The sequence below is a fragment of the Sus scrofa genome, chromosome 5, assembly GCF_054392235.1.
Source record: "Sus scrofa isolate SSC_HxYL_T2T_F1_AM1 chromosome 5, Sscrofa_HxYL_maternal_Yorkshire_Landrace_v2.0, whole genome shotgun sequence".
Taxonomy (NCBI): Eukaryota; Metazoa; Chordata; class Mammalia; order Artiodactyla; family Suidae; genus Sus; species Sus scrofa.
This window is the reverse complement of record NC_139387.1, coordinates 9,700,321-9,725,803: the sequence shown is the minus strand read 5'-3', so window position 1 is coordinate 9,725,803 and position 25,483 is coordinate 9,700,321. Positions and strand designations below refer to the sequence as shown.

At 51.1% G+C, this 25,483-nt stretch overlaps 1 protein-coding gene across 30 annotated transcripts in view; it reads right to left on the bottom strand.

Annotated features, from left to right (window-relative positions):
- The window catches only part of PLA2G6 (phospholipase A2 group VI), a 92,770-nt gene that overhangs the window by 35,529 nt on the left and 31,758 nt on the right, over positions 1–25,483 (bottom strand). For 13 of the 30 annotated variants that reach the window (XR_014803060.1, XR_014803059.1, XR_014803056.1 and 10 more), the window contains 3 exons: positions 18,094–18,347; positions 2,411–2,626; positions 995–1,178 (listed from right to left, as the gene is read on the bottom strand). Coding sequence is in view for 21 of the 30 variants with exons in the window: in XM_084955345.1 (XP_084811471.1) it covers positions 995–1,178; positions 2,411–2,626; positions 18,094–18,347 (654 nt within the window). In the remaining 9 variants the exon portion in view is untranslated. Of the gene's footprint in view, positions 1–994; positions 1,179–2,410; positions 2,627–18,093; positions 18,482–25,483 lie in introns of all 30 variants that reach the window. The other 17 variants (XR_014803055.1, XR_014803054.1, XR_014803062.1 and 14 more) reach the window with 2 other exon arrangements.

Genomic DNA, 25,483 nt, shown 5'->3' with positions numbered 1-25,483 from the left:
CCTCTGCATCGAGGCAGGTTTGTGCTTTTGGGTTTTTTTTTAAGGGCCATACCTGCGGCATAGGGAAGTTCTCAGGCTAGAGGTTGAACTGGAGCTGCAGCTGCCAGCCTATGCCATAGCCACAGCCACACAGGATCCAAGCCACATCTGCAACTTATGCTGCACCTTGCAGCCACGCCAGATCCAGGGATCAAACCCGCATCCTCATGGATGCCAGCTGGGTTCTTAACCAAATGAGCCACAACAGGAACTCCTCCAGGCAGGTTTTATGTGGCACTGGGCACACAGGGGGGTCTCAGTAAGTTCAATGGTGGGGGTAGAATTCCCTTCCTTGAGAGCACTAATCACAAAATAGGAACCCACATTTTCTGGAATAAGGTAGTTCCATCCTGATGCCAAGGCAGAAGAATCTTTTAGAACGAGCAATAAAATGTCTGTTCAGTCTTCTGTCTTTTCTGTCTGATCTATAAGGTAGCCTTTTCATGACATCCCTTGATCGACTTGCCCACAGATTTTTACAAAATTTTCTGCCCAGCTAATCAAAAATTTAGCAGGACTGTCTCTGGCACAAATGCCTGTAGGAGCCAGAAGGAGTTTTGTTTGTTTGGAGTTCCTATAAAAGGTTTAACTCAGGTCCTGCTGGACCCCAAGTACCTGCAGGCAGGGGCTGAAATGAATTCACTCGACCCAGGGGTCTGGCCTACAGTGGGTGCTCTGGAAAAGCTGAATTAAGCGGATTCATGGGCCTGAGGCTTGAGCTTAGTTTGCTGGGTTGGAGAGTTTTCCCAGGGTTGTCAGAGCAAGGCAGCCAAGGATGTGTCTCCTTGACAAGCCTGGGGAGGGAGGAGCGGGCTGGAAGGAGCTCAGGCCTTGAGGATCAAGGTGGGGCCAGCGAGAGGCCTGGAATAACATTTGAGCCCAAGAGCCCAAAGACAGCTGCTGGGCACGGTAAGGTGTGGCCAGCACCTGTGGCCCTGCCCCCACCCCTGCTCACCTGCAGCACCTGGGAATTGTCACTCTGGACAGCATAATGGAAGGGCGTCTCTCCGTTGTTGTCGGTGACGTCCATCTGGGCGTGGCAGTACTGCACCAGCTCCACCAGGATCTCGCCGTCGCCCTTGCGGCAGGCCAGGTGCAGGGGGGTGCAGCCCTCTTCATTCTCCGTGCTGTTGGCGCAGCTGTGGGGGGGCAGGGAGGGAGGGGCATGGCATGAGGTGGGCGGGCGGGGCACTGAGAATGTCAAGTGCAAAGGCAGGGAGGTCGGTGACCAGCCCGAGAGCCTCTGCACCCTGCTCCAGCCGGCTGGTTCCAACTCAGGTCTGAGTCACAATTTCTTTGTATGTGATGTGAGTTGCATCAGTTTTCAGTTCGGTTTGCACACCGGTGTGACGGATGTGCCCTCGAGCCCCACCAGCTCGCAGTGGGCAGTGGGGTGGCAGAGAAAGAATCGCCGAAGGCAGAAATCTCACCCATCTTAGCAATTCACTTGACCTTTCTAGGCTTCAATATCTTTATCTACAAAATAATGATAATGATAATAATAATACCTGCTGTAGGAAGTGGACAGAACTGTTGTGAGATAAAAACCACGATGTTGGAGTTCCCTCTGTGGCTCAGCAGTGATGACCCCAACTAGTGTCCATGAGGACTCGGGTTCAGTTCCTGGCCCCGCTCAGTGGGTTAAGCATCTGGTGTTGCCATGAGCTGTGGTGTAGGCTGCAAATGGGACTGGGATCTGGTGTTGCTGTGGCCATGGTGTAGGCCAGCAGCTGTAGCTTCGATTTGACCCCTAGCCTGGGAACTACCATATGCTACAGGAGCGGCCCTAAAAAGCAAAAAACAAACAGACAAACAAAAAGCCCAGCGATGTCCAAGAACATGCTGGTAAACTGTAAGGAGCAGTGAAGATTTCTGAGCTTTGGGCCTGGGAGCTGAAGCAAGGTGTCTGAGGTGGAGAACCAGAGATGCGGGCAAGACACCCACAAGCAAGGCAAGATGGAGAGCTGGATGCGTTGGCTGAACGGACGCACAAAAGTAAGTGTTCTAGCTTCCAAGACGGCAATCAGCCCTTCAGAAGGAGACATGGCGATCGGAAGCCTCTTCAGCCCGCTCCAGCTGGGGGACCTTGCACAGGTCACATGACCTCTCACCGGGATGACCACACTTCATGAGCGTGTTGGGAGGATTCAAGTTCATGATGGGTATAAAATGGCTATCACGGGCTGCTCCTTCTGACTTTGGTCAGCATTCCTAGGCTCGAAGCCAGAGGCAATGCTGCCCCTGTTTAAGTCAAGTACTCTGGGCAACTTTCTGGACTTTACGGAGGGGAACTGAGGCAGGACTGAGACTCCTCATCCACACACACAAAGGTCCCGTCCTCCTGCCGCACCTGGCCAGGTCTCCCGCCCACCTGATGATGCGACTGTGATGGAAGCACTCTCGGATCCCCAACTCCACTGCCAGGTGGGCCACCGACCAGCTGGGGTGGTTGCGGATGAGGTCGGTCAGCTGCTGCAGGACCTCGACGTGCAGGATGTGGTTGGAGCTCTCGTAGAAGGGCGGCAACTGGGAGGAATACTGCTGGAAGTTCACCAGGGCATCGGCCTCCGTCTCCAGCTGGAAGAGTCTGAGGAGTGAGGGCAGAGGAGGAAAACACAGAAATGAGCCAAGAAGGACTCAGCCCATATACTTTATGGAATCAGATGACCTGGATCCCCACAATCAGGTCACTGCCTGCTTGCAGCTGTGCACTGACTCCCTCCAGCTGGACGCTCCTCTGCTTCATGCAAAGACATACATAGACCTAAATGGAGTTGGTGCTGTCTTTTTATTTGCAAAGATGTCCTTTCCTTTCTTAAAAAAAAAAAAAAAATATATATATATATATATGTATGTATATATACACACACACACATACATATATATATAATCACATATATTTCCACAAGCATTGTTGCAAACTGATGATCCAGCATGTAATCAAAACTCACCAGGTACATGAGAAGATAAGAAAACATGAAAGAAAACCAACAGAAACAATATACAATAGAAACAGATCTGTAAGTGGAGGGCTGCAAATACGGAAGTTACCTAACACAGACTTCAAAAATAACTGGCAGTATTCAAGAGGATAAAAATAGAAGATTTACGATTGTGGTAAATCATATTAAACTATAAAAAAAGAACCAAGTGGAAATTTCAGAATTAAAAAGTATAATTGCCAAAATTAAGAGCTCAATGACTAGGTGTGTTAACAGACTGAACGATGCTGAGTAGAAAATTGGTGAAAAGATAGGTCATAAAAGAGTAAACAGAATAGAGCATGGAGAGACAAAAGCTTGCAAAGTGCAGGAAACTAGATAAAAGACAGACTATGTAATGAAAAGATCTAACATGCGTATAAGTGGAGCTACAAAAACAACAGAAACAGAATTGGACAGAGGCCATAACTGAAGAGTTAATGAGTGAGAACTCACCCAAATAGATGGAAAACATTGTTCCATTAATTTAAAATATCCCGTAAGTCCTCCTCTACCTCCTCCCCATCAAAAATCACACTTATACTCTTCCCACTGAGCAGTGGGAACTTATGTCTCTTTACCCTTTAATCTGGCTTTGTAACTGCTTTACTAAGAGAATGCGGCAGAAGTGATGCCACCCTAGTTTCTGGACCAAGGCTTTTAAGAGACTAGAACCTTCTATGTCTTGGGACCCAGCCATCATACCGTAGGGAAGCTAAAACACCGATGAGATGACTCTTGGCCCTGGACTCTTAGCACTGGATGGACCCCCCCAGTCAATGGCCAGCACCAACTTGCCAGTTGTGAGTCATCTTAGAAGTGGATCCTGCAGTCAAGGCACCCCAGCTAACGTTATGTAGAACTAAACTAAGCCGTTCCCACTGAGCTCTGCTCAAACTGCAGACTGGAGGGCCAAATAATTGATATAGTTTTAAGTTTTGGGGTAGTTTGTTGCATAGCAAAGACTGAGAATGAAACACACTGGTCAACATATGATAACGTAGCAACAACTGACATGTGCCATGCTACAACTGCTGAAGATGAAATGTGAAGAGAAAATATTAAAAACAGCAAAGGGAAAAAAGTTACCCTCAAAGGGCAACCATTAGACTCAACAATGAAGTTCAACGCACCCTCGATAACAGAAGCCAGAGACAATGAAATGACATCCTAAAAAGCTAACAGAAAATAAATGCCAGAATTCCCTAGGGGCCTGGTGGCTAAGGACCCCACATTGTCACTGCTGTGGCTTGGGTTTTACCCCTTGCCCTGGAACTTCTGCATGTCATGGGTGCAGCCAAAAGAAAAGAAAAGATAAGGAAAAGATGCCAATAAGAATTCTACAACCAGAAAACAAACACACAAACAACACTTCAAGTATGAGGTTGAAATTAAAATATTTCACCAGTTAAAACAGAAAGAGAAAGAGAGACTGACTGTGTCATTAGCAGACCCCCAAAAAAGGAAATTTAAAAGAATTTTCTTTAAGTAGAAGAAACTTGATCCTAGAGAGACGGTCAAAGATACACGGAAAAAAAAAAAGGCAACAAAAAGATGGTAAATATGTGAGTGAATCTAAATAAACAGACAATCACTAATATTTAATATATGGCACAAATGCACCTACCTACAGAAAAGAAGCAAACTCATGGACACGGAGATCAGTCACAAGGGGGAGGGGGAGGGACTGGGATGGACTGAGGGTTTGGGGTCAGTAGCTGCAAACTGCTGCATGCGGAGTAGATAAGCAATGAGGTCCTGCTGCAGAGCACAAGGAATTCTACCCAGTCACCTGTGATGGAACATGATGGACGATAATGTGGGAAAAAGACTGTATGTATATGTGCGACTAGTCACTTTGCTGTACAGCAGAAATTGACAGAACATTCTACATCAACCATAATAAAATGTTTAAAATAATAAACAGGAGTTCCCGTAGTGGTGCAGTGGAAACAAATCCGACTAGGAACCATGAGGTTGTGGGTTCGGTCCCTGGCCTTGCTCAGTGGGTGAAGGATCTGGTGTTGCCGTGAGCTGTGGTGTAGGTTGCAGACACGGCTCGGATCCCGCGTGGCTGTGGCTGTGGTGTAGGCCGGCGGCTACAGCTCCGATTCAACCCCTAGCCTGGGAACCTCCATATGCTGCGGGTGCGGCCCTAGAAAAGGCAAAAAGACAGAAGAAGAAGAAGAGGAGGAGGAGGAGGAGGAGGAAGAGGAAGAGGAAGAAGAGTAATAACAAACACTGACAGTATAATGTCTTGTTGGGTTTTAAATTGAAATATTAATTAGCAAAACAACACATGGCATAGACGTCTGGAGGGGAGAAATGCAGTTAAAGGATTCTAAGACCCTTTTATTGTTCTGAAAGAGGCCAAAGTAACCATTATAGTTTACCAAGGCCAAGGATGTGTGTTACAATCTCTAGGGTTCTAGTAAGAGCTATGAAGGGTTTCAGATTTTACCCTACTTGCAAACTAACCAGTAAGCCTGCCACAGTTTCATGGACGCTGGCAGAAGACACAAGATTCCTGGATCAAGGACAAAGGGCAATTTATTACTCACGGCAAGAGCAGTAGCCAGAGTATCAGCATTTGCGCCAATTCCCAGGGATCCAGTTCCCACAGGGTGACATGAAGAAGGTCAGGTGACACCTACTCATGTTACATTAGAAGACAGAAACCCTGAATGTGGGGAACTTGAATCTGTTACAATTATCAATGAGCAAATTGGTCTAAGCCTCGCTCTGGGAGAAAACAGTATCTTTATTATACAAGAGCAAAGCAAACTTACCCTCTGCTCCAGACAGAGTCCCTACCTCTATCTTCCAAAGCTGTTCATGATATAAACATCCTTGTAAAGACTGCAGAGAACAAAGGTGATCAGTGCCTCTGCTCGTAAGATGTACAGAAACATAAGAGACCCATGGAAAACTACCTCCCAAAAACTATCACTAAGAGATAATAGCAGAGTACAAATTCCCAAGCTAATAGAGGTAGAAAAATAGAAAACATTCAATTAGGAGTTCCCATCATGGCTCAGTGGAAAACAATCTGACTAGTATCCATGAGGACGCAGGTTCGACCCCCGGCCTTGCTCCGTGGGTTAAGGATCCTGCGTTGCTGTGGCTATGGCTGGCAGCGACATCTCTGATTCGACCCCTAACCTGGGAACTTGGGTGCAACTATAGGTGCAGCCCTAAAAATGATAAAGAAGAAAAGAAAGAAAACATTCAATCATGAATTGCAAAAGCATTATGCTAAGTGAAAAAACGTCAGATTTAGGAGTTCCCATTGCAGTGGCTCAGTGGGAAAGAACCTGACTAGTAACCATGAGGTTGCAGGCTCGATCCCTGGCCTCACTCAGTGGGTTAGGGATTCGGTATTGCCATGAGCTATGGTGTAAGTCTCAGATGTGGCTTGGATCCCGAGTTGCTGTGGCTGTGGTGTAGGCTGGCGGCTGCAGCTCCAATTTGACCCCTAGCCTGGGAACTTCCATATGCTGTGGGTACAGACCTCAAAAAAAAAAAAAAGTCAGACTCATAAGACTACATGCTGTGTGATTAAAAAGTAAAACCGGGCATTCCCGTCATGGCGCAGTGGTTAACGAATCTGACTAGTTGTGGGTTCGATCCCTGGCCTTGCTCAGTGGGTTAAGGATCCGGCATTGTCATGAGCTGTGGTGTAGGTCGCAGACGCGGCTCGGATCCTGCATTGCTGTGGCTCTGGCGTAGGCCAGTGGCTACAGCTCTGATTCGACCCCTAGCCTGGGAACCTCCATATGCTGCGGGAAGCAGCCCTAGAAAAAGACAAAAAAAAAAAAGAAAAAAAATTACCGGGCATGCCTAAACTAGGACCAAATGACCAAAGAGGTCCAGGAGGAAAAAACAGACTATAGAAACAGAAACCTCAGGCAACCCAGATATCAGAGTTATTAAATTGGAATTTTAAAAAATCTGATTGATTTGTTCAAGAAAATAAATAATAAAATAGATTTTACAAGAGTTCATTGGACATTGTAGAACTGGAAACTATACTAATTCAAATTAAGAATTCAACATATTGGGGAGTTCCCATCATGCCTCAGCAGAAATGAATCCAACTGGTAACCATGACGATGCGGGTTCAATCCCTGGCCTCGCCCAGTGGGTTAAGGATTGGCGTTGCCATGAGCTGTGGGTTAGGTCACTGATATGGCTTGAATCCCACAGGACTGTGGCTGTGGTGTAGGCCGACAGCTGCAGCTCCAATTCTACCCCTAGCCTGGGAACTTCCATACGCTGCAGGTGAGGTCCTAAAAAGACAATCAATCAATCAATCAATCAATCAATCAATGTAAAGCATAGTCATTTTCAGAGATACAAAAACAGAGAATTCAGGAGTTCCCACTATGGCACAGTGGGTTAAGAATCTGACGGCAGTGGCTTGGGTCACTGTGGAAGTGCAGGTTCAATCCCCGGCCCACTGCAGTGGGTTAAAGGATCTGGCATTGCCGCAGCTATGGCACAGGTGGCAGCTGCAGCTCAAATTCAATCCCGGGCCTGAGAACTTCTGTATACCAGAGGCGCAGCTGTGAAGAAAAGAATGAAAAGGAAACAGAGAATTCACTGTCAGCAGAACTGCACTAAGAATGAAGCAGAAAGAAAACTATCTCAGGTGGAAACAAGATGATGCAGGAAAGAATAAAGAACAATTAAGAACAATGGAAAGAGTAACCTTGTGGGCAAATCATTGTTGGTTTTATTTAGTTTTTTTCTTTTTAGGGCCGAACCTGTGGCCTATGAGAGTTCCCAGGCTAGGGGTGGAATCGGAGCTGCAGCTGCCAGCCTACCCCACAGCCACAGCAACTTGAGCTAGCCGAGTCTGAGACCTACACCACAGCTCACGGCAACGCGGAATCCCTAACCCACTGAGAAAGGCCAGGGATCGAACCTGCATCCTCATGGATGCTAGTTGGATTCATTACTGCTGAGCCATGACTGGAACTCTCACATATGGGCAAATCTAAATTGACTGTTTATAAGAATAAGAATAATGTTTGGGGGCTATATAGATAGACATGTTTACATATACTTCATTAAAATACATCACGAAAAACTGATGAGATGGCTAAATGGAACTGCACTGTCAGGGAAGTGGTATTTAAGATAGACTTTAATACGTCAAGGGTGCATATTGTAATCTTTATGGCAACTACTAAAACACTCATAAAAGAGAACAGACAGGGCAAAGGGCATTAGCTTAGGTACAGCGGCATCCGGCTTAAACAAAGCCAGAAGGTGGTTCTATGAAGACTTTAAAAAAATCAATAAACCCCTAACAAAACTGAATCGGGAGGAGAGAAAACACAAAGTACCACCTTTTCTGATCTTTCAAATATTAAATAGAAAAAAAAGAGGACATTATGAACAACTTTATGTCAATGAATTTTTAATTTTTATTTTTATTTTTCGGCCACGCCCGTGGCATATGGAAGTTCCTGGGCCAGGGATCAAGTCTGAGCCACAGCTGTGACCAACGCTACAGCTGCAGCAATGCCAGATCCTCAACCCACTGGGCCAGGCTGGGGATCAAACCTGCACTGCCTCAGAGACAATGCTGGATCCTTCACCCACTGCACCAAGGGGGGCACACCTACGCCAATGAATTTGACAACATAAAAGTGGACGAATTCCTTGAAAACACAACATACCAACATGAACACAAGAAGGAGAAAATCTGGTGGTGCTACACCTGTTAAAGATACGGAATACATTTTTTTTTTTTTTATTTTTTGTCTTTTGTCCTTTTTGTTGTTGTTATTGTTGCTATCTCTTGGTTCTTGGGCCGCTCCCGTGGCACATGGAGGTTCCCAGGCTAGGGGTTGAATCGGAGCTGTAGCCACTGGCCTACGCCAGAGCCACAGCAACGCAGGATCCGAGCCGCGTCTGCGACCTACACCACAGCTCACGGCAACGCCGGATCGGTAACCCACTGAGCAAGGGCAGGGACCGAACCCGCAACCTCATGGTTCCTAGTCGGATTCGTTAACCACTGCGCCACGACGGGAACTCCCGGAATACATATTTTTAAAGCTTCCCACAGAGAGAGCCCCCAGCTCAGATGGCCATCTGAAATAATATCAATCTTAAACAATTTCCAGAAAATAGGAAGATTACTTCTCAGCTCCTTTTCCGAAGCCAGCTAAAGCGGACAGCAAAACCTGATGAGAATATTTTTTTTAAAAAAAGAAAATCTGGAGTTCCCATCATGGCTTCAGCGGAAACGAATCTGACTCGTATCCATGAGGACGCAGGTTTGATCCCTGGCCTCGCTCAGTGGGTTAAGGATCCAGCGTTGCCATGAGCTGTGGTGTGGGTCGCAGATGCGGCTCAGATCTTGTGTTGCTGTAGCTGTGGCGTGGGCGCCAGTGGCTACAGCTCCAATTCAGCCCCTAGCCTGGGAACCTCCATATGCCATGGGTGCAGCCCTAAAAAGACCAAAAAGAAAAAAAAGAAAAAAAGAAAAGAAAATTATAGGACAATATTTCTCATAAACATAGATGCTAAAAATCATAAACAAATATTTGATTTAATCTAGGAATATTCAAAAAGGATAAAGGATATTAGGAGTTCCTGCCATGGTGCAGTGGGTTAAGAATCGACTGCAGTGGCTCAGGTCACTGCAGAGGTATGGGTTCACAGCTGTGGCTCGGATTCAATCCCCAGCCCAGGAACTCCACATGCTGCCAGCGCAGCCAAAAAAGAAAGACAGCATTGTATTGGTGCAAAAAAGGAAAAATAGAGCAGTGACTAGAAACCAGTCCCTTCATGGAAGAACACCTGCTTTACGATCGACATGGCTTCTAGAGCAGTGGAAGAGAGCAGTTTGTGATAAAAAAGGCCCAGGAAAACTGAATCTCTGACCAAAACAAGAAGAAGAAACTTGAGTCCTATTTCACACTGCACATTAAAAAGAAAAAAAGAAAACAAAAAAAATCTCCAGGAGCTCCCTGGCGGTCTAGTGGTTAAAGGACCTGGTGCTGTCACTGCTGTGGCTCAGGTTTGCTCTCTGACCCAGGAACTGCCACATGTTGGAGGCATGGCCAAGCACAACGAAAATAACCCTCCAGGTAGATTATCAATCTAGTTCTCAAAGGCAGAGCAATAAAGTTTCTAGAAGATAATACAGGAGACTATCCTGATGACCTCACAGTAGAGAAGGAAGTTCTTAAATAGTACACAGAACGCGTCATAAAGAAGATGAGTGAGCTTGACTTCCGAAAGGCTGAGAACTCTTGTTTATCAACAGACACCATCAGGAAAGTAAAAAGGCAAACCAGAGAGTGGCAACCACAACACACATAATCAGCAAAGGTGTGTATTTAGAATATGGATACACAAAATACACCTGCCAAAACTCTGCGAGGAAAAGAACTTTATGTTTGAAATGTTCAAAACACCTGAGCAGGTAGGTCATCCGAGAGGACTGCCGAACGGTCAGTCTGTATCAGAGGGGCTCCCCTGCATATGTCGTCAGGCAAACACAAATTAAGGCCATAATAGGAGTTCCTGTTGTGGTGCAGCGGAAATGAATCTGACCAGAAACCATGAGGTTGAGGGTTTGATCCCTGGCCTCGCTCAGTAGGTTAAGGATCCGGCGTTGCTGTGAGCTGTGGTGGACGCCGGCAGCTGTAGCTCTGATTAGACCCCCTAGCCTGGGAACCTCCATATGCTGCGGGTGTGGGCCAAAAAGGACAAAAGACAAAAAAAAAAAAAAAAAAAAAAGCCATAATAACACACAACTACACACACTGTAATATGCACACACAGTGGAATGTTACTCAGCCATAAAAAAGAATGAAATTCTGACATTTGCAACAATGAAGATGGACCTAGAGAGGGACTGTGCTTAGGGAGAAAAGTCAGACATAGAAAGACAAATATTCAATATCATCACTTACATGCTGAATCTAAAACACAAAACAAACGATATACGTAACAAAACAGATACAGATATAGAGATATAGAGAACAAACTAGTGGTTATCAGTGGGGTTTAGAACTACGAGATGCAAATACTATGTATAAAATAGATAAGGAATTCCCTGGTGGCCTAGCGGGGTAAGGATCTGGCATTGTTATTACTGTGGCTTGGGTTCAATCCCTGGCCCGGGAACTCTGGCATGCCAGAGGCGTCGCCAAAATAAATAAAATAAACAAATAAAATAAAATATAGAGGGAATAAAAACATATTACACAACAAATGGCAAAATAGAGCCATTGTTTTATAAGAACTTTACATGGAGTATAATCTATAAATCATTGAATCACTGGGTCATGTACCTGAAACTAACACTGTAAATCAACTGTACTTCAACCAGGAATAAAAAATTTAAAAATAAAAAATAGGAGGAGAGGAATTAAAGACCGCTGAAAACAGGCAGTGTCTAAGGGGACAGTGGAGTTGAGAGATTTTTTTTGAAAGCATGTTTGTATAATGATGGAAAATACCCAGTAAAGGGGGGATTATGTAGGAGAGAGGGGCAAGAGTTGCCGAAATGATGTCCTGAGGTGTGGATGAGGACCCTGAGGGGGAAGGGCTTGGGCTGGATGCAGGGCTGCTGCATCTCTGGGGGCAGCAGGGAAGGCCCCGGATGCAGGTGCGGGGGACAGGGTGGAGGGAGCTCTCGGGAGTTCTCATCTCTTGCAGTGGTTTCTGCTTTCTCAGGAAGACAGAAGTCAGGCTGTCAGCTGAGAGTGAGCACGGAGAGGTGGGGCCTTAGGTGGAGGAGAGAGGGCCAGGCAAGGCTTCCAGAGAAATGTAGGCTTGCCGAACGCACAGGCTCCCTTCGCAGCCCGGCCGCGCTGTGCTGAGCAGGTAGGGGCAGTGGTCACGAAGGCTATTCCTCCAGCCACGGTGGAGAACGGGGATTGACTAGGGCTGGGGTTTTGCAAGCAAAGCTGATGAAGAGAGAGACAGACACACAAGCAGAGAGTGTGCGGGCTGTGATGACAATGGAATTTAAGCTGCGTGAGAAGGGAAAGCCAGGAGAGGGATGAGGCCTGTGAAGAGGCCACCATCCAGAGGTGGGGAACCTGGCACTCACAGGACCACAGAGAAGGAGCTGGAAAGACAGAAGGCAGAGATCGGAAAGTGCGGTGCTTGAAATTTGTGTTTATGGAAGAGCTGCTGTTACTGGCGGTGACTGGGTCCAGGCAATGGCCGTGTGGACCAGGAGAGGTCAGGCACCAAGAGCCCAGGGTGCGAGGAGAGGCACCAGTCACCAGAGTCAAGGCAGGAGCGGCAATGGCGAGAGGAGCCCTGAGCCAGGGTGGGTGTCTTTGAGGATGTGGGGTGGCCCCAGGGCAGCAGGTGCCTGCTGCCAGGAGGGAGAGTGCGTGGCCACCTAGGATGAGGAGCAAGGAGGACCTCGCACCCTCGGGGCCCGTGGGAGGGAGACGGGGGAGACAACTCTGGAGAGGCCTGCAGGGGAAGCAGAGCCAGATCCGGGTTAGAACACGGAAGTGAAAGACAGATTCAGAGAAAAGGGAAGGATCTGGAGGACACCTGGGGCTGTGTCTCCTCTCTCTTCCACAACTGAGCCCGCAGACTCAAGGCCCCGGCAGCCGCATGGGAAACCCCTGCCTGTGCATAAGCCTCAGTGGGGGACCCAGAGGCGGTGGGTGGGTGGGGGTGAACCTCAGGAGATGACAGGCCAATGTGTGGAGATGCGTTTAGGGGGAGGAGAGGGTCCCTTAGGACTTGCAAGGAGGTTCTGGACTGAAAAATGGCCAAGAGCCATCAGGCTGGAGGGGTTTCTAGTCTCTAGTTTGAAAGCTGAGCACAAGCCTGTCTCGGCTGGTCCTCTGAGGGGGTTCCTCCCGCCTCTCCCCGCCTTTGCTGTGTCCCCTCTCTCACAGGCCTTCTCCACCTGAAATCTTCCTCACCCTTTAAGGTCCATCTCTAACCCAGCTACCCCAGAGGAGCTTTCCCCACCCTCCCATCAATCACATTTGTGTCTTCAGTGGATTCATCCATCTATTCAACAAAAATGTCCCATGCCCCTGCCAAGCGCTGGGCACAAGCTGGGTATTAGGAGGAATGATGCAAACCCAGGCCCTGACCTTCTGGAAGCTCTGCGGCCTGGTGGGGGAGAGAGATGCACAGACGCGTGGCAATCCAAGGCAGGAGCGGCCCAGGACAGGACTGAGGGAGAAGGTGGGGGTGGGGACAGGCTCACACAGCGGGGACCCGTGAGTTTGGCCAAGGAGGGTGGGAGGCGCACTCTTAGCGGCAGGGAGAAAAGGGCAAAGAAAAAGTGGAAAGGGGTGAGGTTTGTCCAGGGTCTGACACGAGCCCATTACAACACCTTCCGCACAGCATGCTGGGTCCTGAGCCACCGTTTCTGGCTACCGCCTGAGCCCCTGGAGAGCAGAGACCTGCCCTTGCTAAAGGGGGCTGTGGGCTGGATAAACAGTGAACCCGCAAACCCCGGGTGTCCGGGCAACGCCCCAGCGCAGAGGGCCTCAAAAGCCCGTCTCTCTTTGAGAAGCAAAGGTCGCATGTCACACACACTTTGCTCACCCCTCCCAGGATTCCTGGGAAGTGCAGCCCTGCTTCTGCTTGAGATACCAGCGAGGGCCTGGCCGGGCTCATCAAATATCATATGCCACCAGCAAATGCCAGCAGGAAATGATTAATTCCTCCCAGGAAGAGGACGGACGCTACCCAGCGGTGCCACAAGTGACGGGCGTGGGGCTCACCCCAGAGGAGTCGGGCCCCTGGGCCATAGCTCTGCTGTGGAGCAGCGGTGTGACCTTGGGAAAGTTACTTACATTCTCTGAACCTGTGTCTCCTCATCGTCAAGGGGATGGATAACAGCCCCGCCTCCGGGGACTGTGGCCCGGATGTTCTAACACAGACCGGCGGCTCACAGACACGGACAACGCAGAGATGCTCTCACTGTGGCTGGTGTTGGCCGGCATCCAATTCTCCACCCACGGGGGTGCTGGGGGCCTCCCAGTCCCGAGGGAAGAAAACCTGAGGCTTCAGAAGACCCCGATCCCCTCCTCCATCCTGACGCTCAGGGGCGACAGAACGACAGGTACCCCTCTACCTGGAGGCGGGGAGGAGGGCCTGACCTCCGCCTCCGACACGCCTAAGTACTCTGGGGACAGTTCCAAGCCCTCCAGGCGAGTAAAGCAGGAGACTTAAGAGGAACCTCGGCCCCCTGAAGCGGACGTCGAGTGCCACGCAGCCTTCATGCCACAAAGAGCAAAGTGCCCCCTGACCCCTGCCGCAGCCCTCACTCCCAGTTACACCTCAGGCCTTGGAAGCACCACGTCTGCGGCTCTTCAGAACCTCAGCTCGTTGGGAAGTCGGGGTGAGCAGGTGTAAGCTGTTACACATGGCGGGGAGCAAGAGCAAGGCCCCGCTGCACAGCACAGAGAACTCTACTCAGTGCCCTACCGTGAACCGTAATGGACAAGAACATAAAAAGGAATGTATGGGGAGTTCCCGTCGTGGCGCAGCAGAAACGAATCTGACTAGGAATCACGAGGTTGCAGGTTCGATTCCTGGCCTCACTCAGTGGGTTGAGGATCCGGGGTTGCTGTGCGCTCTGGTGTAGGTCACAGACACGGCTTAGATCCTCCGTGGCTGTGGCTCTGGTGGAGGCCGGCAGCTGTAGCTCCGATTTGACACCTAACCTGGGAACTTCCATATGCTGCGAGTGTGGCCCCAAAAAGACAAAAAAAAAAAAAAAAAAAAAAGAGAAAAGAATGTATACATATGTATACCTGAATCACCTTGGTCTTACAGCAGAAATTAACACATTGTCAATCAACTCTACATCACTTTTAAAAATGTTATGAATGCTTTAAAAAAAAAATGTTAAAATGCTATTTTAAAAAATCTTCAGCTCCAGCATCCCACCCTCTAACCTCTACCCCTGCTTCCCAGCTCACTCCCTCAACCCCCTGAATCCAAAAGTCTCTTAGCCTCGACAGGATAATGACAATGACAATCGACCAAGGACAACGACGACGACAATGATGGCAGACAGCCTGGCACACAGTGGCCCTCGGTAAATGCATCACATTCATCTCACCCCCGACATGTGCCAGGCAAGCTGGTGCTGGGGAATCACTCCAGGGAGAACAGGACAAGCCCCAGCCCTGCCCTCACGGGATCTGTAGTCTCCCAGGGAGGCCCTCTACCAAGCACAGGGCCGGGGTGCCTGGGGACACACAGCAGAAGCACACCCTCTAGCCTGAAGGGCAGGGGAGGCCGAATGGAAGTGAGGCAGGCAAAGAAGAAGACAGTGTTCTGGGCCGGGGTGAGAGTCCAGGCCAAGGCCAGGAGCACAGGGTGGCGAGAGCTGAGGCCAGAGGCAGAGGGAAGCCCCACCCTGGCCCTGTGGAGCCATGCTATGCACCTGCCGTGCTAAGGAAACAGGGAGCCCTTGAGGAGTCCAACAGGGGACTATGCGGTCAGACCTGCCCTCTGGAAAGACCATTCTGATGCAGTCTGGAAGAGGATAGGAGGAGAACAAGACAGCAGGCAGAGCAATGGGCTGGGAGGTGGGGTGCGGCAGGAGTCCCCGTGTGCAAGGACCACGGCCTCTAGAGAGCTGGCAGCTAGGTGGACTGACACCCGGCTGGAATACAGGCACACTTCCCAGCCTCCCTTGCAGTTAGCTGTGGTTATGGAACCAAGCCCAGGCCAGTAGGATCTAGGTGGAAGGCATGTATCTAGCTTCTGAGAAGAGTCCCTAAAGGGAAAGACAGAGCCCTTCTTCACCCCGCCCTTCCGCCTTTCTGCTGGCTGGAAAGGTGGCTGTGATGGCTGGATCTGGCGTGGCCATCTGGGACCATGTGACCTAGAGAATGGAGACCATACATGGCAGAGCAACAAGACAAAAGGAGCCTGGGTCCCTGAGGAGGCACTGCCACACCAGCCCCAACTGCCTTGGCTATCACTTAAAAGGAAACTAAAATTTTATCCTGCTTAGCAAGTCTTATGCAGGGCTTTCTATCATTCAAGTTGAACCTAAGCCTAATTGATCCCAGAGAAGCAAATTCAAGATGTGCTCGGGAGGAGAACCCAAGAGAACTCAAAAATGACCTGGATCTAGGGGTGAGTGAGCTCAAGGAATGAAAGGTCCCTCTAGGGTATCTGGACTATGCAGCCACACAGATGGATGGTGACGCCATTTGCTGAAACAGAAATGCTTGGATGGGAGCAAGTTAGAGAGAAGAAGCAGCCTCTGGAGCCAAAGGAGGGATGTCAGGAGTTCCAAGTAGAGCGACTTGGGCTTAGCTTGAACCCCCACCCAACGATGCTCCCTGTCCCGTCTAAATACATGGAAACAACAGAGCAGCACAGAAAGAGAAATGCATTAGGAACCAGAAGACACTGATTATTCTGCTTCTCCACTGCTTCCTGTGCAACCCTGGATGAATCGTTTCCCATCCCAAGCCTCAGTTTTCTCACCCATAAAATGGGTACTGCCTTCCTTGCTTATCTCGTATAATGAGCTGTCAGAGGATGTGTGAATGTACCACACGTGAAAAGACCGTAAACCATAACATGCCACGCGATCTGGGGTGGTAACAGCAGAAGTGCAGTTAATAAACTGTTGGCAAAGGGTTTAACGCCCTGGTGGCAGAAGTCTGCCCTCAGTGGGGCTCAAGAAGACAGACAGAGCATCCTGACAGGACTCGGGATGAGTCGCACTTGGAGGGTGGTGGAGCCACCAGGGCCGGGCACCTCCAACGAGAGGCTCGGTGGCCCTCCCGCGAGTGCATTCAGGCCTGGGAAGGAACTCTGAAGCTCCAGGGCCAGCCAGAGGGCATCAGCTCAGGCCCATCTGTACCCAGAGTCTAGACTAGTCCTGCTGTGTGAAAACTGGCGTCTATACTGGCCCCTGAGCCACGTTCTCAGTCCAGTCACCCACTGTGGAGCCTGGTCCTGAATTCTCACCCGATGGGCCAGGACACTGACATCCTGCCTCACTCTCATCTCGGTGGCTGGAACCTAACCTCCAGCTTGCCACATCCCGAGCCTCCTCCCGCCAGGCCACCTCAGTCAGAGGGATCCCCGGGAGTCCCCTCCAGCCCCACCTGTCACCAAAGCCCTGGGTGCACCCAGCATCAGCCAGGCCATCTGCCCGCGGTTCCCTCCCCTATGCCTCTGCAGGTCTGGAAGGCCCTTGTCCAAATGAGTCTACGGAACACAATCCTACTTCTTCCAGGGCAGCCCCCCAGGAAGCGATCACCTCCTCGTGTCGCCACTGTCCGCTCCGGTGCTGCCCCTCTTCACTCCCCACCCCCACCCACGTTATGGCAAGTCCCGGGCTGCCTGCAGCCACCCCCACAGACTGCACATTCCTGAAAGGCCCACCGCATGTTTTGTCATCTCGCTGAGCCCGCTGGGCCTGGCCCAGAGCCCGGGACTCTGGAGACACTGGCGGTGCTCGAAGCATGTTGAGCAGTTGGGTGACAGGACAGCCAGATGGGCGAGCCAGTGAGGAAGGGCCATCAGCACTAGCCGGCTCCATGCCAGTCGCCGAGCTCCTCTGGACCCGCGTTTCAGGTCCTTGGCCACTCCTCTTCCCTTTCCCCAACCAGCCCTGCAGCTCCTCAGTTCCCTCGGCCCTGTCCTGGGATCCCACCCTTTCCTCTAGCCCCCGGGGGGCCCAGCGCGCCCTGAGCCACGCAGTCGACTCCTCCTAACCCCGGTCAGACCCCAGCCAACCAGCCCCGACCAGGACCGTCAGGCCTTAGAGACCCAGGGCTTCAGATGATCCCTGGGCCTTGACCTTCTCGGCTTCCCCATCCTTCCTCCCCTCCTCCCTCCGCATGCGTCGCGCAGGAACCAGTCTTCCACCCCCAGCCCCTGCTGCCAGGGCCCTGATGGGCCAGAAGGTGCGGAGTCCAGGAAGCCCCTCCCTCTGTTCTAAGGGCAGGGCTCCCCCGCCCGCTCCCCAGGCCCCTGAGATGTGGACCCGGAAGAAGGTGCTCTTGGCCAAGGGACCCCCAGGCGGGGGGGCTGGGAGGAATCAAAGGGCCGGGGCGCGGGACCCACCATCACCCACCGGAATCCACTCTGGGGGTTCCTGGGGTTGACCAGGATGCAGTCCCATGTGCGACTGGAAACATTCTGTAACAGAATCAGCTGCCCTTCCTCCCGGACCCGGGCGCTTGAGACGTAGTCCACCACGGCCACCTCCTTCACCCGGAACGGGTTGGAGAACAGGGTAGTGACGCTGCTGAGGGTATTGACCAGGCGGCCGAAGAACTGCATCCTCCGTGGGGCCAGCGGGGAGGCCCCGCCGCCTTCCCCCTCAGGCTGGAAGAAAACGGGGTCTCTGGTCAGCCGGGCTCCGTCTCCCATGCCCGCCTCCCCACGCGCAGCGGCCTCCTGCACAGGCGCCCAGACGGTCCCCACCGGCGCTGCTCCCTGGATTCTGGGCCTGGAGGGACCTGAAAAGGAGGGGAAAGAAAGAGAAACGGCACTGAGTGGGTGGGAAGAAGGGGCGATGGGAAGTCACAGAGCTACCACTGCGCCCAGGGGACCAGGACTGTCCTGCCCCTTCCCCCCACCCCCCGCCCCCCGACCCAGCTTCCCCGGCAGAGACTCAGTTTCCTCCTCTGCAGTATGGGGGTGTCGTGATCAAAGAAGATGGCTGATGTGACCACAGGGGCTGGGTGACACTGCCCTTTGCCACCAGGGGGTCTGCACTCTGTCAAGGATGGAGTCAACTTTTTGAGACTCAGAGAGCTTGGCGTGGGTCACTTCAGCTCCACAAACAAAACCAGTGTCCCCTCTCTCCCGGGTGCCACAAGGGGACCAAGATCGTGTCACACTCCATCGATGGCAGGGGCACTCTAACACTTGTCTAAAACCTTGGGGGCTGCTACGCTGCTGCACAAGAGGCCCTGAGAGAACGCAGAAAGCCCCTCAGAAATGAGTATGAACGGCAAGACTTGGGAACAGGAGTTCCCATTGTGGCTCAGCAGGTTAAGGACTCGACGTTGTCTCTGTGAGGATGTGAGTTTGATCCCCGGCCTCGCTCAGTGGGTTAAGGATTCAGCACTGCCGTGAGCTGCGGTGTAGGCGGTAGATGCAGCTCAGATCTACATATGCTGCCGGTGTGGCCAAAAAAAAAAGAGAAAGACTTAGAAACAGCTACATATGTTTGGGTGGAAATTGCTTCATAGTCACAGGGTCTGCTATGGAAACTGTCCCCAGTTTGGATGACAGAAGGAGATGTCTTATTTCCTGGGTTCCCAGAAAGCACACCATCCTAAGGCAGTGCCACCAAAGCTGGGTGACAATCGGCTGGAGGTCACCCTATGCCTCTGTGCGAGGATGTCACCTGCCAAAGGAGTGGGTCAGACCCTGAGGACAGAGCCGGGGAGTGTGGGCACCCTGCGGGGAGTGGCCACATGAAAGACACTAGCCATATCCTGGCCTCTGAGTGGAGGGAGGATTAGCCCCGGATAAAAGGAAGGGCAAAAAGCCTACAAAGAACCATCTACTAAGGGAATAAAGGGGGTCCCCGGTGGCGGCGCAGTGGGTTCAGGATTCGGCATTGTCACTGCGGCGGCTGGATCTGCTGCAGTGCAGATTCAATCCCTGGCCCGGTCTCGAGCCTTGGGCACGCCCCTCCCTCCAAAAGGGGGTAAAGGTCAAGCAGAATCATTGCACCAGGAAACACTCACTGCTCACTGCGCTCTTCCTGGAGAGTCGGCCCTAAGCGAAGCACTGCCTGTGCCGGTGTCATTTAATTCTCGCCACCTGGGTGAGGCCGAAGGCCCGAGCACACACCACACCGTGCAGCTCTGGAGCCGAGCTGCATTCAAATCCCAGCCTCCCCACTGAGCAGCTCGGCACCTCGGGCAAGTTACTTAACCTCCCCGGTAACAGGGGGTTCCTAACAGGCCCTGACAACAAGCCCTGGAAGGGAGTTAATACTCAACAAACACCAACCCCTCTGGAGTTTGATCAACTCCCTGTTGCAGGTGAGGAGCCTGAGGCTTGGAGCACTTGAGTGAAGCGCTCTGACCGTCTGTCCTCCGAAGATGCGGTACAAACAGACCCTGGGAGGCGGTTTCTCCGCCTTTAAAATGCAGACAAATGCTCACTTCTCGAGGGTTGTGAGGAGTAAATGAGAACATCCGTGAGGATGCTTAGACCTACGTCACGTTCCTTCTTTATTCCGTACTTAGGAGGGTAAAGGACAGAGGCGCTGGGGTACCTGCATCCCTCCCTCCACAGCCAGGGGCGACGGGAGAGCCCCCAAGTGAAGGCATGGGACTTGGTCCTGGGAGAAGAACCTCCCCAAACAGAAGACACAGCAAGCACACCAAGAGGCATTATCACAATTTTGGTTTGGGCACAGAAACGGAAGCATCGCCAACATCACTAGGGAAACTGTATGACACGACAACCCCAGAGACACCCCGTGGTCATTCAAAGCCGCTATTGTAAAGGTTATAACAATTCAGGGAGGACACGTGGCACCGTCGCAGGCTCAGTGGCACTGGGTCCACGACGCTCTCGGGGCTGCTCTAGGCTGCAGGTTGGGCCTGCGAAGCCCCTGGCTCCCAGTGCAGCCTCTCCCATCAGTCCCACCTGGTCGGCTCCAAACCACGCATGAATCCAGAAGGAAAGCTGCTTCACACCTCCTTGCCTGTCTGTACCGATCCATCCACCCAGATTTTCTTTCCTCTCCTTGTCTATTTGGAAAAGCCCTGATCCTCCTGCCAGACCGTACAGGTCATAACACACACCAAACACTCACGTGCCCCTGAGCTCTGGCCTCGCTCCAAAGGCTTTATACATACAGGTCATTTCACCCACATGGTCACCCTAAGAAAGGGGTACCATCTTTATCCTCAATCTACGTACGAGACAATCAAGAAACAGAGAGGTGAACTGCCAAAGCAATCCTGAGGAACAAAAAGCCAAGCAGGAGGCATAGCTCTCCCAGACTTCAGGCAATATTACAAAACCACAGTCATCAGGACGGTGTGGTACTGGTACCAAAACCAACAGACAGACCAATGGAACAGAACAGAGAACCCAGAAATAATCCGAGACACCTACGGTCAGTTAATCTTTGACAAAGGAGGCAAGAATATAAAATGAAAAAAAGATAGTCTTTTCAGCAAGTGTTGCTGGGAAAACTGGACAGCTGCATGCAAATCAATGAAACTGGAACACACCCTCACACCATGCACAAAAATTAACTCAAAATGGCTTAAAGACTTAAATGTAAGATAAGACACTGTTAAACTCCTAGAAGAGAACATGGGCAAAACAGTCTCTGATATCAACCTTGCAAATGTTTTCTTGGGAGTTCCCATCGTGGCTCAGCGGTTAATGAGCCTGACTAGTGTCTATGAGGACGCGGGTTTGAACCCTGGCCTCGCTCAGTGGGTTAAGGATCTGGTGTTGCCATGAGCTGTGGTGTAGGTCACAGACAAGGCTTGGATCCCGTGTTGCTCTGGCTGTGGTGTAGGCTGGCAGCTGCAGCTCCAAATTGACCCCAAGCCTGGGAACCTCCATATGCTCTGGGTACAGCCCTTAAAAAAGACAAAACAAAACAAACAAACAAAGTTCTCTCAGGTAAGTCTCCCAAAGCAACAGAAATAAAAGCAAAAATAAACCCATGGGACCTCATCAAACTGAAAAGCTTTTGCACAGCAAAGGAAACCAGAAAAAAAACCCCAAAAGACAACTTACAGAATGGGAGAAAACAGTTTCAAACGATGCAACAGACAAGGACTTAATCTCTGAAATATACAAACAACTTATACAACTCAACAACTTTCTTTAAAAAAGACACATGTACCTGCATGTTCATTGCAGCACTATTCACTATAGCCAAGACATGAAAACAACCTAAATGTCCATCCACAGATGACTGGATTAAGAAGATAAGCTATATATACACAAGGGAATACTACTCAGCCATAAAAAAGAACAAAATAATACCATTTGCAGCAACATGGATGGAACTAGAGACTCTCATACTAAGTGAAGTAAGTCAGAAAGAGAAAGACAAGTACCGTGATATCACTTATATCTGGAATCTAATATATGGCACAAATGAACCTTTCCACAGAAAAGAAACTCATGGACTTGGAGAACAGACTTGTGGTTGCCAAGGGGGAGGGGGAGGGGAGGGATGGACTGGGAATTTGGGGTTAATAGATGCAAACTATTGCATTTGGAATGGATAAGCAATGGGATCCTGCTGTGCAGCACTGGGAACTGTGTCTAGTCACTGATGATGGAGCATGATCATGTGAGAAAAAAGAATGTATACATGTATGTGTGACTGGGTCACCTTGCTGTACAGGAGAAAATTGACAGAACACTGTAAACCAGCTATAATGGAAAAAATGAAAATCATTAAAAGTGGAAAAAAAAAAAAAAAAAAGAGAGACAGAGAGAGAAAGAAATGGGCCCAAGGTCACACAGCTAATAGGTGGAGGAGTAAGAACTACAAAGAGCCAAGATTGGGTTGGCTCTAGAGTCAGAGCTTTTTTTTAAAGGGCTGTACCTGAGACATGGAAATTCCCAGGTTAGGGGTTGAATCTGAGCTGCAGCTAAAGGCTATGCCACAGCCACAGCAATGCAGGATCCAAGCCACATCTACAACCTGCCTGACAGCTTGCAGCAATGCTGGATCCTTAACCCACTGAGCGAGCCCAGGGATTGAATTCGCATCCTCATGGATACTAGCCTGGTTCTTTTTTGTGTGTGTGTCTTTTGTCCTTTTAGGGCTGCACCCAAGGCATATGGAGGTTCCTAGGCTAGGGGTTGAATCGGAGCTGTAGCCACCGGCCTATGCCAGAGCCACAGCAACTCGGGATCTGAGCCGCGTCTGCGACCTACACCACAGCTCACGGCAATACTGGATCCCTAACCCACTGATCGAGGCAAGGGATGGAACCCACGTCCTCATGGTTCCTAGTCGGATTCGTTTGCGCTGCACCACAACGGGAACTCCTAGTCAGGTTCTTAACCCACTGAGCCACAACAGGAACTCCTGGATTCAGAGCTTCTTAAGAGCAAAAGCTCTTTTTTTTTTTTTTGTCTTTTTTGCTATTTCTTTGGGCCGCTCCCGAGGCATATGGAGGTTCCCAGGCTAGGGGTCGAATCGGAGCTGCAGCCCCCGGCCTACGCCAGAGCCACAGCAACGTGGGATCCGAGCCGTGTCTGCAACCTACACCACAGCTCATGGCAATGCCAGATCCTTAACCCACTGAGCAAGGGCAGGGATCGAACCTGCGACCTCATGGTTCCTAGTCGGATTCGTTAACCACTGTGCCACGACGGGAACTCCTAGGGCAAAAGCTCTTAAGAAGCTTCACTTCTGCACACTCAACCCTAAGACAAGACTTGGCCCAGAGAAAGCCTCTTAAAACATGAGTGAAAATTATGCACAGCAAAAAACCAAACCAACAAACCAAAAACTGATAGAAAACATACCAAAATGCGAAGGCTGGATGAGGGTATTAGGTTTATAAGCAATTTTTTTTTTCCTTTCCCTTATTTTCCAAATGGTATAGAAAATGATCACATATCTTTTAAAGAAGGCAGAACTGTAGGCTGAGCCCGTGGGCCTGTATCTGGAGAGTGGGGGTGGGGGTGGGGTGGGGGGAATCAGGGCCGGCTCACAAGAGCAGCACAGAGGCTTCCCAAAGGGCAGGCCTCAGCATCAGGAGAGGCACTCAGAGGAGGTGGGGGTCGGGAGCGCCCAGCTCCAAGGGCCCACCTGGGTTAAGGAGGAGAGTCACAGCGGGAGTCCAGCAGGGTGGAAGGAAGACCCCCTTCCTCAGGGCCCCAGGGGTGGCAGCCAGCACCCCCCCCCCCAGCCCCCGGAACTCCCCTTGACAGCAGCCTGGCCCCAGAAAGGACAGGCCTGGCTCTCCTCCAGCCTTCCAGGGTGGGCACGAGAATGAAATGACACAATGGAGAGAAAGTGGGATGCTGGCCACTGTAGCCACTGCTGTCACGAGGTGGAAGAAAGGAAATGAAAACCCAGGGCCACATCCTGCACCGATCACAACAGACCGGCCTTATTTCTGTCCCCTTCCTCCCAACCCACCACCTCTGACGCTGGAGCCCCCGGTCTTGCTGGCACAGCTGCAGGGATGGGCACTGGGCTGGGGAGCAGGGTCTGGGCACACACAACCCCGCCCCCACCACTGCCCCCTCTGGGCTATCCCTGCCATTGTCACCTGTCCCAGAGCCCGCAGTCAAATAAGTGAATAAATCTCTTCTTGTCCTTCCAGACTCATCATGCGCCTCTGCCTCCAAGAATCACACCCTGTCTCTTCTCGGCCTCGGTGCACCTGCTTCTTCCTCTGGGCCCCACCCGCCCAGTGTAACCCCACTAAGCACCTACCCAGTGACGACGCTCTACATATTGGCAGGGGGTGTCCCCTTCCCCCATTTATGGGTTTATCCAAGCACTGAGCACACTGTTCCTGCCTCACAGTGGGTGTTTCATAAATGGCTGGTGAATGAATGAGAACAAATGAATGAACCAACCAAAGGTCCCAGGAGCCAACAACTTGGAGGGGCCCCTCCCTCCTCTCTTCTTCGCGGGGAGGGTGGTAACAGACCACACCCCGCTCCCCACCCACTCTGCCCACAACAGCAACCTCGGGGGAGCTCACTCCTGCAGTGAGCTCTGCTCTGGAAAATTCAGTGCTTGAAGGTGAGCTCCTTTGCCCTCCAGGCAGGGAAACGCTTCAAGCTCTCTGTTTAATGAAGCCTGGCTGGGGGTGGGGGCGAGGGGTGACAGGACCCCACGGGCAGCAGGGCAGGAAGCTGGCCACCTGGGGGATACTGGGAGCACACGCAGCTCTGCTGGAGTTGGAAATCAGGCTTCACCAGCCCCGGCAGCTCATGATAGGATGTCCCGTGACTGGAACGCTTGGCACAGGATGGCCTCCGGTGCAGCCGCAGTCCCCCCCATGCGCCGCGCTGGCAAGACAGGCTGAGAACACGGGGTCCAGTCAAGCACCCCGCCTGCCCTGTCCCCTGCGGGCTTCCTTCCTGGAGCCCTCGCCATCTGCGCCCAGCACGCGAGCCCAAGGTACATCCTCTCACGAGGCCACCTTGCTTTCTGGCTGGCAGAGAGCCTTCATGGCTGCTAGCTGCCTGGAAGCTCACAAATATCCATGAGATGTTTATCCCTGTTTGGCATATGAGGCAACGAGAGAGAGAGGAAATGGGAGGCGTGGCCTGGCGGCTGGACCTGTACTTTCTTCCATAGACTCCAGACAACACTAGGCAGAGGGCCTGCGCGGAGCACAAGGGCGCTCAATTAGTGCACAAGGAGAGACTGGATGAGTGCAGGGATCAGGTCACATGTCATTTCCAACTTCCATCTGAGCCTCTGCGCCTCCAAGGCTGCCTCCAGACCAAACATCCCTCCACCTGCTCACCTGGACCCCAGC